The sequence below is a fragment of the Myotis lucifugus genome, unplaced genomic scaffold (genome assembly GCF_000147115.1).
Source record: "Myotis lucifugus unplaced genomic scaffold, Myoluc2.0 scaffold_115, whole genome shotgun sequence".
Taxonomy (NCBI): Eukaryota; Metazoa; Chordata; class Mammalia; order Chiroptera; family Vespertilionidae; genus Myotis; species Myotis lucifugus.
Genome location: NW_005871163.1, coordinates 2254016 through 2266983, shown reverse-complemented (window position 1 = coordinate 2266983; position 12968 = coordinate 2254016). Strand labels below are relative to the sequence as shown.

The following is a 12968-nucleotide window of genomic DNA, read 5'->3' as shown; positions in this document are numbered from 1 at the left end:
CCAGGTGTGTAGTGCTGTTAGAGCAGGTGTGTAGCACTCTGTTACTGCTCCAGGGCAGCCAGGCCTGCAGGTGTCTGTTTCCTCATTCGTTCTCTGCAATTAGGTGCCTTCCCTTTTTAACGTAGAAAACTAGACAGCTTGTTCTCTGCTGAGGGAATCAGAATGTTTACATTTCTCTCATCCTATTTTGGATCTATTTATTCAGATTTTCTCACTGCAAAGAACAGGATGAGCAGCATCCAACCCACAATCACTAATCCCACAGAAATAACGTGGGTGGTTTTGCTATACTTGTGAGGTCATTTCCCCAGTAGCCCTTAAGGTTATTTGGTATAGAGGGAAGAAATATATTGATTCATTCCTCATTTACTGAGTACCTATTTTGTGCCCAGCAGTCTTCCAGTTCATCTACATTGGAAAACTAAGGATATGAGAACATCTCTGTTTCCTATTCTAAGAATAGCATCATAGGGGTATATCATCTAGGTACTTTATTTTATTGGTGTGAATTAAAAGAGAAACATCTTTTTGTAATCCTTGGAGTAATGAAATTTTCTGGAATGCATTCTGTTACTCCATTTAAAGATTCTTTCAAACTAATGAACAGCTTATTTAATTACCTCCAAAGAACATAACCTTTTATAAAATACTTGGAAAATATAAATGAATGTGGTGGCAATTTAAAGAGTAAAGATTATAAACATTTTTATTTACTTAAATCATATTAAATAATAATTATAAAAGTAACTATTCTTGAGGAATTATATGTGGGTGAGAATTTTTCTGTCAGGTTAGAGAACAATTAGCAAATCTTTCAGGGAAAAGGTTAGCCTTTGACTCAAAGAAAGGCAAAGATTTCCATTTTTATGGGACAACTTGGATACCATGAAAATAGAAGATTTGGATTATAAAAGTCCCAAGGCTAATGAAAGCCCCCAGTCTGAGTTATAGAGATCATATTTTTAAAAAATAGAAGCTGAGAGAGATGAATTGTCCTTGTTCTGATAATAGGAATAACTGGGGAAAGGGAACACAATTCATACTCATGTGAAGAGTATTGTGGGAGAATTGTTTTTCACAAAAAATACTTCTCTTGCTGAGGTATCATCTACAGATCTCTTTGTTCAACTGGATAATTTATTGTATATTATGAGACCCTCCAGGACACTAGACTTTAGATTCTTCCTGCTAAATTTATACTTGTTTAAGGGTGGAGGGCAGAAGCTGGTACACTCCTCACAGAGGACGGCTTTGGATAGCAGCCACAGCCAAAAGACCCTCCCCTCAAGAAGTCTCAGAACTCCAGACTACATATCGTTTTCTTCGTGGGAAAGGTAACCACCATATATTCTCCTTTTAGTCTTACTTTATTGAGAGAAGCCATTGACTTTCACTTCTTCTTCCTATGATTTTTTTTTTTTGGCTGAAAGTATGAAAGTGACTTTAAACTTTGTGTATTTGCTTGTTTAGTGGCAAGTCATAGATAGCTGTTGAAAGCATTAATTTGCCAAATAGTGCAAATAAAAATTTTAGTTCCCAATACCAGAAATTAACCAATTAGTCTTACTTTGTTTTGTTTGTTTTTAATCTTCACCTGAGGATACGTTTCATTTATTCCAGAGAGAGAGGAAGGGAAAGAGAGAAAGGAAATATTGATGTGAGAGAGAAACATTAATTGGTTGCCTCCTATACACACCCTGACAGGGGATCTAACCTGAAACCTAGGTATTTGCCCTGACCAGGAATCAAACCCGAAACCTTTCCGTGTATGTGTTGACAGTCCATCTGAGCCACACTGGCCAGGGCAGTCTTTAGTTTTATCCTGAGAAAATTTTATCCCATGTATATATATATATATATATATATATATTTACTATGATAATAAATCATAGTAAATATACATGACTGCTATAAACTCTGGGATCTTTAGATTGGGAAGAACCACAAATAAAAATTTTTATCCGGAGTGACCCAAATAGACATCTGCTATTGGATTTGGACAGCTCAAGGTTGGTTGACTTAAGCAGTGTATTTTGGCAATCACCCTCAGCACACTAAATTTGGATCTTAATCAACCGAAGGACTTATATGCATGCATATAAGTATAACCAATGGACATAAGACACTGGGGGGTAGGGGAGGCCAGGGGATTGTCAAGGGCGGGGGGGAAAAAGGAGACATATATAATACCCTTTGTAATACTTTAAGCAATAAAAAAAAATCAATAAAATATTTTAAATAAATAAATAAATAAACTTTAAAAAAAAAGAAAGAAAAAAAATAAATTTGGATCTTAAAATACACTTCTCACCCTTGGGTGTCTTGTTTTCCTTCCTTTTATTCAGATCATACAGTTCTTTTTAAGATAGAATGAGAGGATAATTACAGACAGACCTATAAAAGGTTTTTTCTTTATTTGTTTTTAAAGACTTTTTATTGATTTTTAGAGAGAGAAAGGGAGAGGGGGAGAGAGAGAAATATTGATGTGAGAGCAATATTGATCGGTTGCCTCCTACACATCCCCACTAGGGAATGAGCCTGCAACCAGGGCATGTGCCCTGACGAAGAATCCAACTGGCAATCTTTTCAGTGCACAGACAACACCCAACCAACTGAGCCACACTGACCAGGGCAACACCTATAGAAGTTTTTAAAAATCCAAGCTTGGTGGCTAGAGCGTTGGCCTGAGGACTGAAGGGTCCCAGGTTAGATTTCAGTCAAGGGTACATGCCCGAGTTGTAGGCTCGATCCCCAGTGGGGGAGGAGACAGCCGATCAAAATGATTTTCTCTCATTATTGATGTTTCTATCTCTCCCTCTCCCTTCCTCTCTGAAATAATAAAATATATACATATATATGTATTTAGAAAAGAAATCAAAAGTACATGTTTCTATAAAAATGTATTTCTGTTTTGACTGATATAACAGGCTTGTTTTAAATTTGTGTGTTCTGACATTCTTAATTTTTTAAAAAAATATTTATGGGTTTTCTCTTGACACCTGTAGCTTGTTTCCAAAACCCATCATCATTAAACACCAGTCTGATCCAGTTGAGTGTAGTGGAATTGATTTGTTTGAAGTGAAATTGTGGGGTCTTTGAACTTCAATGGTGTGCGAGTAATTTTCCTATAGCTTAGATGTGGAGAGTGGACTAAACCAGCCACTCAAATTTTTTTGCTAAAATATCAACAGTTGAACCAAATAAAAACCTCATTGTTTTCCTTATGTCTACATGTAGATAATAGAGAAAGTGATTTGTTCAGAATTGAAAACAGATTTGTGAGTTCTAGGGTCACAAAAAAGGAAATTTAATCATTCTTTATTCTTGATTCAGATGTGGAATTTCCCAATGACTATCCATCAGGTTGTCTTCTGGGCTGTGTGGACCTAATTGACTGCTTGTCCCAGAATCAATTTAAGGATCAGGTGAGTAAGAATACTTCTCTTGGACAGATGCTTGCTTCGCCACCATAGATCTTTCAGCACAGGATAGCCTGAAGATAGTAAGGTGCTAGCAATTGGATTTAAACATGTGAAGAGAAACTTTTAATTAGGAGATACTGGGGAGAGAAAAGACCAGGGTAGAAACAGAAAAAGTATGGTATAGTGATGCTTTGATTTCTGGTATATGGAGAATAGGCACATATACATTTCTGCATAAAAAGCTTTTGCCACAATCCAGCTAACACATATAGAATCCTCATCCCTTAGTAAAAGTTCGCTGCTTTTGGTGAATAAAGCTTCCATTATCCCTTGAATTTCAATTAGGTGGTGGGAATGATTGAATTTGTTATTACTTATTCTGGAACATTTGTTCTGGGCCAGAGAATTCATAATAAGCAAATGTTTGAACTCTGATTGCCTGGACTGTGCCAAGTTTGGTGTGCGTGTGTATATATGTGTGTATTTTTATTTATTTTGATCATTTAAGATAGAACTGACATAACTAAAGTACATTTTTGAACAGCAGAGGGAGCTAAAGGAAAACCTGAAATTTAGAGCCTTGTGTTTAGTCTAAACTTTAGACTCAGACTAGAGAAATCCAAAATCAGAAGGATCATCCTTGAAGCATGAAGAGTTTTACCTACCAGTGTGGGTTACCTGTACTTTAAATAGTTACTTTAAGCAGTAGGGCTTCTACCACTGTGCTAAAGAAAGTGTTCTTCAGTTTTTCTCAGTAAATTCTTTGCTTTCCAGACCTATTTGCCTTTCACTAGTGTTATTACTGTCTGCAATTTTAAAAAACACTATTCCTATATCACCTTTTCTATCCTTTCCTCACATATTTTAGCCAATAGTTATTAATCTCTCTCGTTTTCTGTCTTTCATTTTCTTGTGGATTGCCTCCTCAGCCCTTCTCTGATTACTTTATGTATATTAATACAGTGTATCTAATTTGGCATGACTTTTTTTACTCCTAGCCTTTTTTTCTGCTCTTAGCACTGATCTAGATCTACGCAAAACCACAGACATGCGGAGGCTCTTCATTTTCCACACACTTGTGCCTGTCCTATCCATCTAATGGGCCCTTTACCCATTTTTTCAGTGTCATGTTTTTACTCTAGACTTTTTTTTTCAGTTTAGAAATAATGTAAGAATTTCTTATATTGGTGTAAGCTTTACAATTTTAGAGACTCTCACAGTCATTAACAGCGTAGTATAACTTTTCTTCTTAGGTTATTTGCATTCTAAAAAAAATAACCAGCAGCCTCTGGCAGTGTGGGTGGTGGTTTTGGCAAGGGATCTTCCTTTACTTTCTCATTTGCCAATCAAGCAAACCACCACCTGATACAAGATCAAATGATTTGTAGCCAGTCTTCTTTTTGCCACAATTTATGTAGAAAAGGTTGGGAAACTATAATCCTAGTCTATGGAATTAGAAATCTAATTAACAAAACATCGTTTTGGTTTCTCCAGATTCTTGTCTTTCAGGGTAGCATAATATTCCTCCTATTCTGTCTTTTATCCTGAGAAAGCTGAGGGTAGCTTATAGATGTGGAGGAATCCTTCCATATGTTTCTAGCTGGAGGTCATGGCAACTCTCTTTATGAATTTCCCTAATGTATGACATTAGAATATTTCAAAATGCCAGAAGCCTCCAAGCTTCATTAAACACAGGAATCCCATGCTTATTTTTCCTATGGCTTTTCCCTATTGTTTCTATTCTATGTTTGAAGGTAGCACATGAATGTATTCAGAACTGGTATTAGCCCTATTTGATGATTGTTTATCAGATAAGGATCTTACAGCTTTTAAAGTTGTAGCTTTGGTATTTGGCTGCTTTTGGAAAATGTCTCAAGCACCCTTGGTAGCCTACCTGTCTGTCTCTCTCTGAGCTAGGGTTCTATGATATACGAAATGTGATTGCCTCGTCTGTTTTACCAACCTTATTCTCATTTCTGCAAGAATGAGTTGAGAGTTTACGTATTATAACCCTACACTAGCATTTCCCAAACTATTCCATGGTATAGGTGTTCTCTGAAAAATAACGAGGGTAGGGAGATTGTGAGGTTTCCATGAACACATACATTTGGAAAATGTATTTGGATTAAATAAATTTATTTACTGAAAAACTTCTCAGAGCCCTTAATATGCTAGTGTGTATTATGATTCTGATGTAACTCTCTGATATATCTGGTGGATATAACTTTCATTGTTCACAAAACTTTTTGACCACATCTCTGTCTCTTCTTCCCCCCTCTACCCCCCAAAACTCCCTATTTGCATATTCAGAACTGGTATCTTGTGGTGTGTACGTTTTGGAAGTGCTAGTCTGAATATATTTGGTTTTCTCTCATCCTCATAGATTAGCTCACTGAGGGAGAATCATCCAGAAGACACTTTCCTGACTTAAGTCTTCTTTCTGCATTTCCTCACTCATTTCTCATCACTCAGCTAAATTGCATTTTCTTTGAAAACCCGTGTGGATATACTAATTTTATTTCAACTGAAACCAATCTCCTATGTGACTTAGCCCACATTTTGCTTCTCCATCTTGTTCATAACTTTTCTCTTCCCCAGAGAAATTCAGTAACTTACTTCCTGACCTCGAATTCTTGGCCTTTCTTTGATTAGTTAAAATATACTAAGCCCTCACTATTTTCAGCATAGTGTGATCATTTAGTTTAAAAAAAAACACACAAAAAACCCACAGTAAATGTTTTATTAGTGGTTGTTAAAAGTCAAGTGCACTACACTAGAAGTGGCTTTAAAATATGTGCTAAAAGTGCTTTCCCCTGAGCTAAGAATTTGTCTTCCTTTTATCTTCTAAGAATAGTATGGTTGGCATTGCTGATTTGTACCAGAAAAAACCCCCCACTAGACCTTCCACCCTCTTAAGTAGTAGCAGGGGATCAACCTAGACAAGGTAGGAGTGCTACAGAAAGCACTGTAGGCTCAACTCAGGAGACTGAGGTAGATGAGAGCCATCTAGTTAAAACTTTTGTATTCCCCTGGAAGGAGCCCATGCCGTTTGCCAGCGTTTTATCTGCCAGCAGCAGATGTAAGCTCTCAAAAACAGCAGGGAGGATGTTAACTGCAACAATGCATCAAGGCTGTGGTTTGTAACCTCAATAGTAAGGCAGTTAAAACTTTTTTTTAAAACAAAGACATTTTGATTGCCAAATCCATAACCATTAGCAGCTGTGGTTTGAACAGTTCTCTAGACCTAACAAGTTTTCAGACAAAAAGTTGAGCTGGTGGCTTTTGTTTCTATGTGTCTGTGTTATGTTTGTGCTATTTATATCTCTGCCTTCAATAGAAAATCAGATTTGTCTGAAATCTCCAAGGTCATTGATTATTCAATTTCTTCTGTACTGAATCCATTTCTCTCCTTGTCAGTTTACTGACCCTTTATTCCATTTGATCTTATGGTTTTTATAATAACCGAGACCCTATCTTTTTTTTTTTAATCTTCACCCAAGGATATCTTTTCCCATTGATTTTTAGAGAGAGTGGAAGGGAGGAAGGGAGAGAGAAAGAGAAACTTTGATGTGAGAGAGACATCCATTAATTGCCTCCCGCACTCGCCCCCAGCAGGGCTGGGGATGAAACCTGCAACCCAGGTACCTGCCCTTGATCTGGAATCGAACTGGTGACCTTTAGGTTCCCAGGCTAACACTCCAACCACCAAGCCAAACCGGCCAGGGCTCAAGGAATTACGATGAAGCAGTTCTGCTGCTGACTGCTATAAGAATATCCAGCCTGGCTGGTGTGGCTCAATGGTTGAGCGTCTACCCATGCACCAAGAGGTCACTGGTTTCGATTCCCAGTCAGGGCACATGGCCCACTTGCAGGCTGATTCCCCAGTAGGGAATCGATCGATGTTGATATTTCTCCCTCATCAATATTTCTCTCTCACCCTCTCCCTTCCTCTCTCTAAAAATTAATAAAAACATTTTTTAAAAAGCATCCAAGTAATACAGATCAGGAAGATTGCAAATACCACTTCATATGTGGAAATCATTGGCTACTATCACCAGTGATTGTAAGTCTGAGAGGTTAGAAGTTAAAAAATGAAGGAAGTAATTAATAGTCAATATTTAAATCAGGCATTGACCTTAAATAATAGAGTCCCCAAATTCTCTTTTAAAATATGTGAAAAGGGCCCTGGCAGTGTGGCTCAGTTTGGTCCCATACACCAAAAGGTCACAGGTTTGATTCCTGGTCAGGGCACATGCTTGGGTTGCTGGCTTGATCCTCAACGGGGGCATGCAGGAGGCAGCCAATTGATATTTCTCTCTTTCTCTCCTTCTTCTCTCTCTAAAATCAATAAAAACATATATATGTTGTACTGAGAAAACCTACCAATTTATAGACCTAAAATGTATGTTCCTAAGGAATCTTGAGGGCTATATCTGAGAACCCATAAAGAGGGGTGTTGAATATCTGCCACAATTAGCCTAACCCTTGGCAGTTCTTTAAAATCACAGCTCATTTGAGTGAGATAGGTAACGTATTTTTGGAATCTGATGACAACCAGAACATTTACTAGAATTTCTGACAAGAACAGACTTGAGTTTTTTGCAACCTGGGTAGCAAGTGTTCACTTAATGAATTGAGGACAAGCATGTACATTTTTTAATAATCTAGGAAGCATTATGCTTTCTGTTGTATTTATCCTGAAGAGAGGAAGGGAATATTAATACTTTTATATTCATTTATGTACTTTTTTAATGTTTAGCTTTTCATCTGAAAATGAGCATATAATTCTTAAGATTTTCTTAACTTTCATTCATCCATAAATACTTGAGTATATGTTACAAATCAGTCACGGTTTTAGACACTAAATGAAACAAAAAATTGAATGAGCCAAAGTTTTTGACCCTAGAATGTTTGAAAGATCACTAGGTAGATAAGATATATATGTAAACCAAATACAAAATAAAAAGCAAAGATGACTGTTTCAAGAGAAGTAAAGGCTGCCTCTGAGGAGCTTAAAGAAGGAAAAGGTTGCTTCCAGCTGGGTGGGATCACAAAAGACTTTTTAAGAAAAAGATGGCTTTTGAACTAACCTTGAAGGGTAGTAATAATAAGATCTATTACTTTTTGATAATTTATTATGTGCCAGGCCTATTATATATGTTATTTTCTAACCCTCACAACAACTCCAAGGTATCATTACCCCTCTTTTAGAAATGAGAGAACTTAAGACTAAGAGAGTTAAAATACTAACTTGTGTACTGTTAGTAATTGGTAGAATTGGGATTGCTGTTCAAGTCTTCCTACTTAGATGGTAGAAAGCACATGCCAAGGAGAGGGAGTAAGGTGAGGTAGGCAGTTATGGGCCTGTATGGAGAGGAATAGCAAACCAGTTTATTGAGGGAAGAGTATGAGTGAAGGGGAAGAAGCAGCAAACAAAAATGGAAAGGTATGTTTTTGTCAGAGATAGATACCTTTGAATGACAGGATACAGGGGGAAGGCTTTTTTCTGTAGTCAGTTGTGGGATGGGAAAAGGTGTTTTGAAGGTGATCAGAGCTTTGCTTGAGGAAAATCAATCTGGCAGCAATGTGGAAGGTATTTGTCATCCAAGGTAGAGATTTTTAAAAAAATCTGTTTTAGGATAATGCCAGCGAAATTAGGCAACGGGGTGTGGGGGCAGATGCAAAAGGTTTTATATAGGTAGAATCAAACACCTAATGTGACACTTTCATTTTACCTGTAAGTAAACCCAGGCTTAGAGAGAATGTGGTCTTCTTGATTTAGAAGGACTCTGCTATAGTCTTGCTATCTTACTGCAATCTGTTCAAAGCTTCTTGATTTGTCATCCAGTCCACTGTATGAACCAGGTGGCAAATGTCTCCTATTTTAAAATTTTATTGCTCTGAATATTATACAATCATACATTCATGAAGTATTTATTGACCATGTGCCATGTACCAGGCACTGTGCTAAAGACTGAGGATCCAGAGTTTTAACAAGATTAAAAATATTTATTTTTTTAGTGACTTTAGAGAGAGAGGAAGGGAGAGAAAGAGGAAAACATTGATGTTAGAGAGAAACATCAATCGATTGCCTCCCATAGGCGCCTGGACCAGGGATCAAATCCCCATCCTGGATAAGTACCCTGACCAGGAATTGAACTGGCAACCTTTTGGTGCATGGGATGATGCTCAACCAACTGTGCCATACCTGCCAGGGCTTAGCAAGATATTTTATTCCCTCTACATCCTTAAGTCTACTAGAAGAGACTGAAACAAAAAACCCCCAACCATAATAATTATCATATGAACAAAGAAATACACAAAAGAGGAGACCAAACCCTAGTCAGCTGGAGGTAGGATAGGGAAGGTTAAAGAAGCTTCTAAAAATGGTCAGTCCTGAAGAAGGCAGAATTTATGTCTTCCTCAATATACCATGCTATATCATGTGTCTATGCTCTTGTCCACCAGGAGAGTTCCTATTTAATCTTTTAAACAGCTTAGATGTCATTCTTTCAGTAGAGTCTTCCCTGACTTCAGCCCATTTCCTCCTTGGCAGGATGGTAATTTTTTTTATAATTACAAAAATAAAATGTTCATATGTAGTTGGTCACCATCTATGTCATATTCATCTTTTTATCTCCAGTGTCCTAGTATATAGCCTGGCACATAGTAGGTACTCAATAAAAGTTGTAACAATATATTGAGAGGCTGGCAATGATTGATATACTAGTATGAAAAGCCTTAAGTGCTTTGTGAAGGAATTTGAATTGTATTCTAAAGGCAACTATATAAGTGATGTAATGAGATGTGTATTTTAGAAAGATTATCCTGGCAGCAGTAGGAAAGATGGACTGGATGGGGCAAGCCTAAATATAAGGAAATAATTGTCCAGGTGAGGCATGATGAAGGTCTGCAACAACACTCAGGCAGGTTAGTGGACAGAAAGGAACAAATGATTGAAATGTTTAGGACTTGATGATTTGATTGGATATGAAGTATGAGAAAAAGAAAGGAGTCTAGGATTAACTTGCGTTTCTGGCTGTGGTGAGTGGGTGAATGGTACTACCTTTAGTCCAGATGGGGTATACAAAAGAAGAGAATTTTCTTTTAAGGTAAATGACTTTTTAAAATGAGCTGCCCTAACTGGTTTGGCACAGTGGATAGAGTGTCAGCCTTCGGAATCAAGGGTCCCAGGTTCGATTCCGGTCAAGGGCATGTACCTTGGTTGCGGGCACATCCCCAGTAGGGAGTGTGCAGGAGGCAGCTGATCGATGTTTCTCTCTCATTGATGTTTCTAACTCTCTATCCCTCTCCCTTCCTCTCTGTAAAAAATCAATAAAATATATTTTTTAAAATAAATGAGCTATGGCAAAGGAAACCTATATTGTAGCCGTGAAGGAGAGATGTTCTCTAGTGTGTGCTCACCATACCAAAATCAACTTTTCTGTAAGTTTTCATTTGCATAGTTTAAAATATTTTAATCTGTTTTGTTCTAAAAGACAAATGTTATGTAGTAAGGGGTACTGTTAATGTTAATCATGCTTGATAATGATCTTACCTTGATATGTTAACTAAGGTCAAAGGATTCTCTGAGCTTTGCCTCAGAATGGTTCTCAGTTGAGTCAAACCAGACATCTATAATAATAAAAGCATAATATGCTAATTAGACTGGATAACCTTCTGGTGAAGCCAGGGCTGCGAGGGAAACCCCAGTCCTGGAGGGAAGCCTGGGTCCCAGGTGCCAGAGAGAAGCCGGTGCCGGCAGCCGGGGAAAAGAAGGCCTACTTTTGCACGAATTTTGTGCATCGGGCCTCTAGTTGGGAGATAAAATCTAAAACTGGCAGTCTTTAACTCAAGAGGAGGTATTAGTCCCAGGGTAGACTTCAGTGGTTAAGAACCTTACAATGAAGTATCTTTAATTAAGAGCAATTTTCTTTTGGTTCTTACTAGTTTAAGTAGGAGTGAAAGCTTGCTATATGAAAATTAAGACCGAAAATACTTGTCATGAATGGGTGATTCCCATTTAGGTTTTGAAAAGGTCAGGGCAGAAAAGCTGAGGTTAATTTTAGAGAAATATACTTGATTGGATTCTATTGCATATGGAGGTTCCAGCACAGGACTCCAAAAGGCACAGAAAGCCACAGTGGAAATTTTATTGTGAGTAGGATGGGACCAGGAGACCAATGCTTTGTGACTTAAACCAGATCAACTTCCTCAAATGACTATAAGACCTATAAACTACATATCGCTTATCACTTATTCATTTCACCTGGAGCAAATATGAATTGACTCTATCATTGAGCTGGAACCACCTGCCTTTGATACATGATTTGAATTGGGTACTGGTACAAGGGAGTTCAACTATCCCACTTTGGGCCAGCTGGCATGATCTTTACCTAACCCCAGTCAATATACAGTAGTCAAAGTATCATGATCAATGTTACCCTGATATGAGGAAACTTTTATCTTCCAGGAGAGTAGGGCCTGGGGTGCTAGTTATCCTTTGAACACCTTGAATTGCTTTGAAGGGCAATGTAAACAAGAACTATTTATCAGAGAACACAGTTGCTTTCGGGATCTGCTGCTTTGGATCTATTGTGCTTGTGGCCTTTTTATCAGACTCATTTTTTTTCTTTACAAATATTATCACCTCTACTTGGAGTTGGTTTTCAGCTAACTAGATTTCAGAGCCTGATTTTATGTCTTATCTAGTTCCTCAAAGTTTAAACCAAGAAAACCTACAGCAAATATATGTTCCTTGTCAGTGACTTTTTCTTGACTGCTTTAGCTTTTAGTTCTGTGGAGACAGGTATAATAAGATTTAGAGCTCATCTGGGGATTTGTGAAGGGTGACATCATTTAGGAGTTACTGATCATTTCAGTGCAAGGACTAAATGGAGGCACTCTTGCAGAGTTGGTGAAAATGCCCACTTGGTTTTGAATCTGTGGTTGCCCAAAACTACTAAACTCTTTTTCTTATATGAAAATGGAAAAGAAATGTTTTCTAGATCAGCGGTCGCCAACCATTTGGACCTCACGGACCACCGATTGGCGACCGCTGTTCTAGATAGCTGGTGAATAATTTTCCTCTGGAGGGGAGAAGAAAATGGCTGTTTAGTAGTTAATTACCATTTATACTAGACAGCTGTGAAACTTATGAGGCATGAAAGAAGAGTCCACCACACCTTCCCTGGTGGTCAGGCTGGAAACCAGGTGATGATAGGAGTCATGTTGTCTTAGGTAAGGACAGTAGCAACTTCCTGAAGAGTCTGTCACTGAATCTGAGTGGTTGCTTTGAGTTGCTTGCTTGATCTTATAACCCACAACGCCTACTGTACTATGTCAGTGATCCTTAATCTAACATTTTCTCTAAATTGGATATGACATCAGTTTATTCACATTCTTCACAAATATGAATCCTCCTCTCTTAATTTACTCTTTCTCTGAGTCAGCTGCGTTTTAGTCTTTGCCTCTCAGACCAGAAATTCCTTTCTTGTCTCTGACTTGTTAGTGTATAATGTGGCCCCTAACGCCCAGGCTGCAGTT

General features: G+C 37.8%; 1 protein-coding gene across 4 annotated transcripts in view; it reads left to right on the top strand.

The window, feature by feature from the left end:
- TRIP4 (thyroid hormone receptor interactor 4) overlaps window positions 1–12968 on the top strand; it is a 67628-nt gene that overhangs the window by 42714 nt on the left and 11946 nt on the right. For 2 of the 4 annotated variants that reach the window (XM_023757855.1, XM_023757856.1), the window contains exons 10-11: window positions 1210–1334; window positions 3334–3425. The exons of 1 other annotated variant lie outside the window; for it this stretch is intronic. In XM_023757855.1, coding sequence (XP_023613623.1) covers window positions 1210–1334; window positions 3334–3425 — 217 coding nt within the window. The remainder of the gene's footprint in view (window positions 1–1209; window positions 1335–3333; window positions 3426–12968) is intronic. One more of the 4 variants, XR_002830413.1, reaches the window with a different exon arrangement.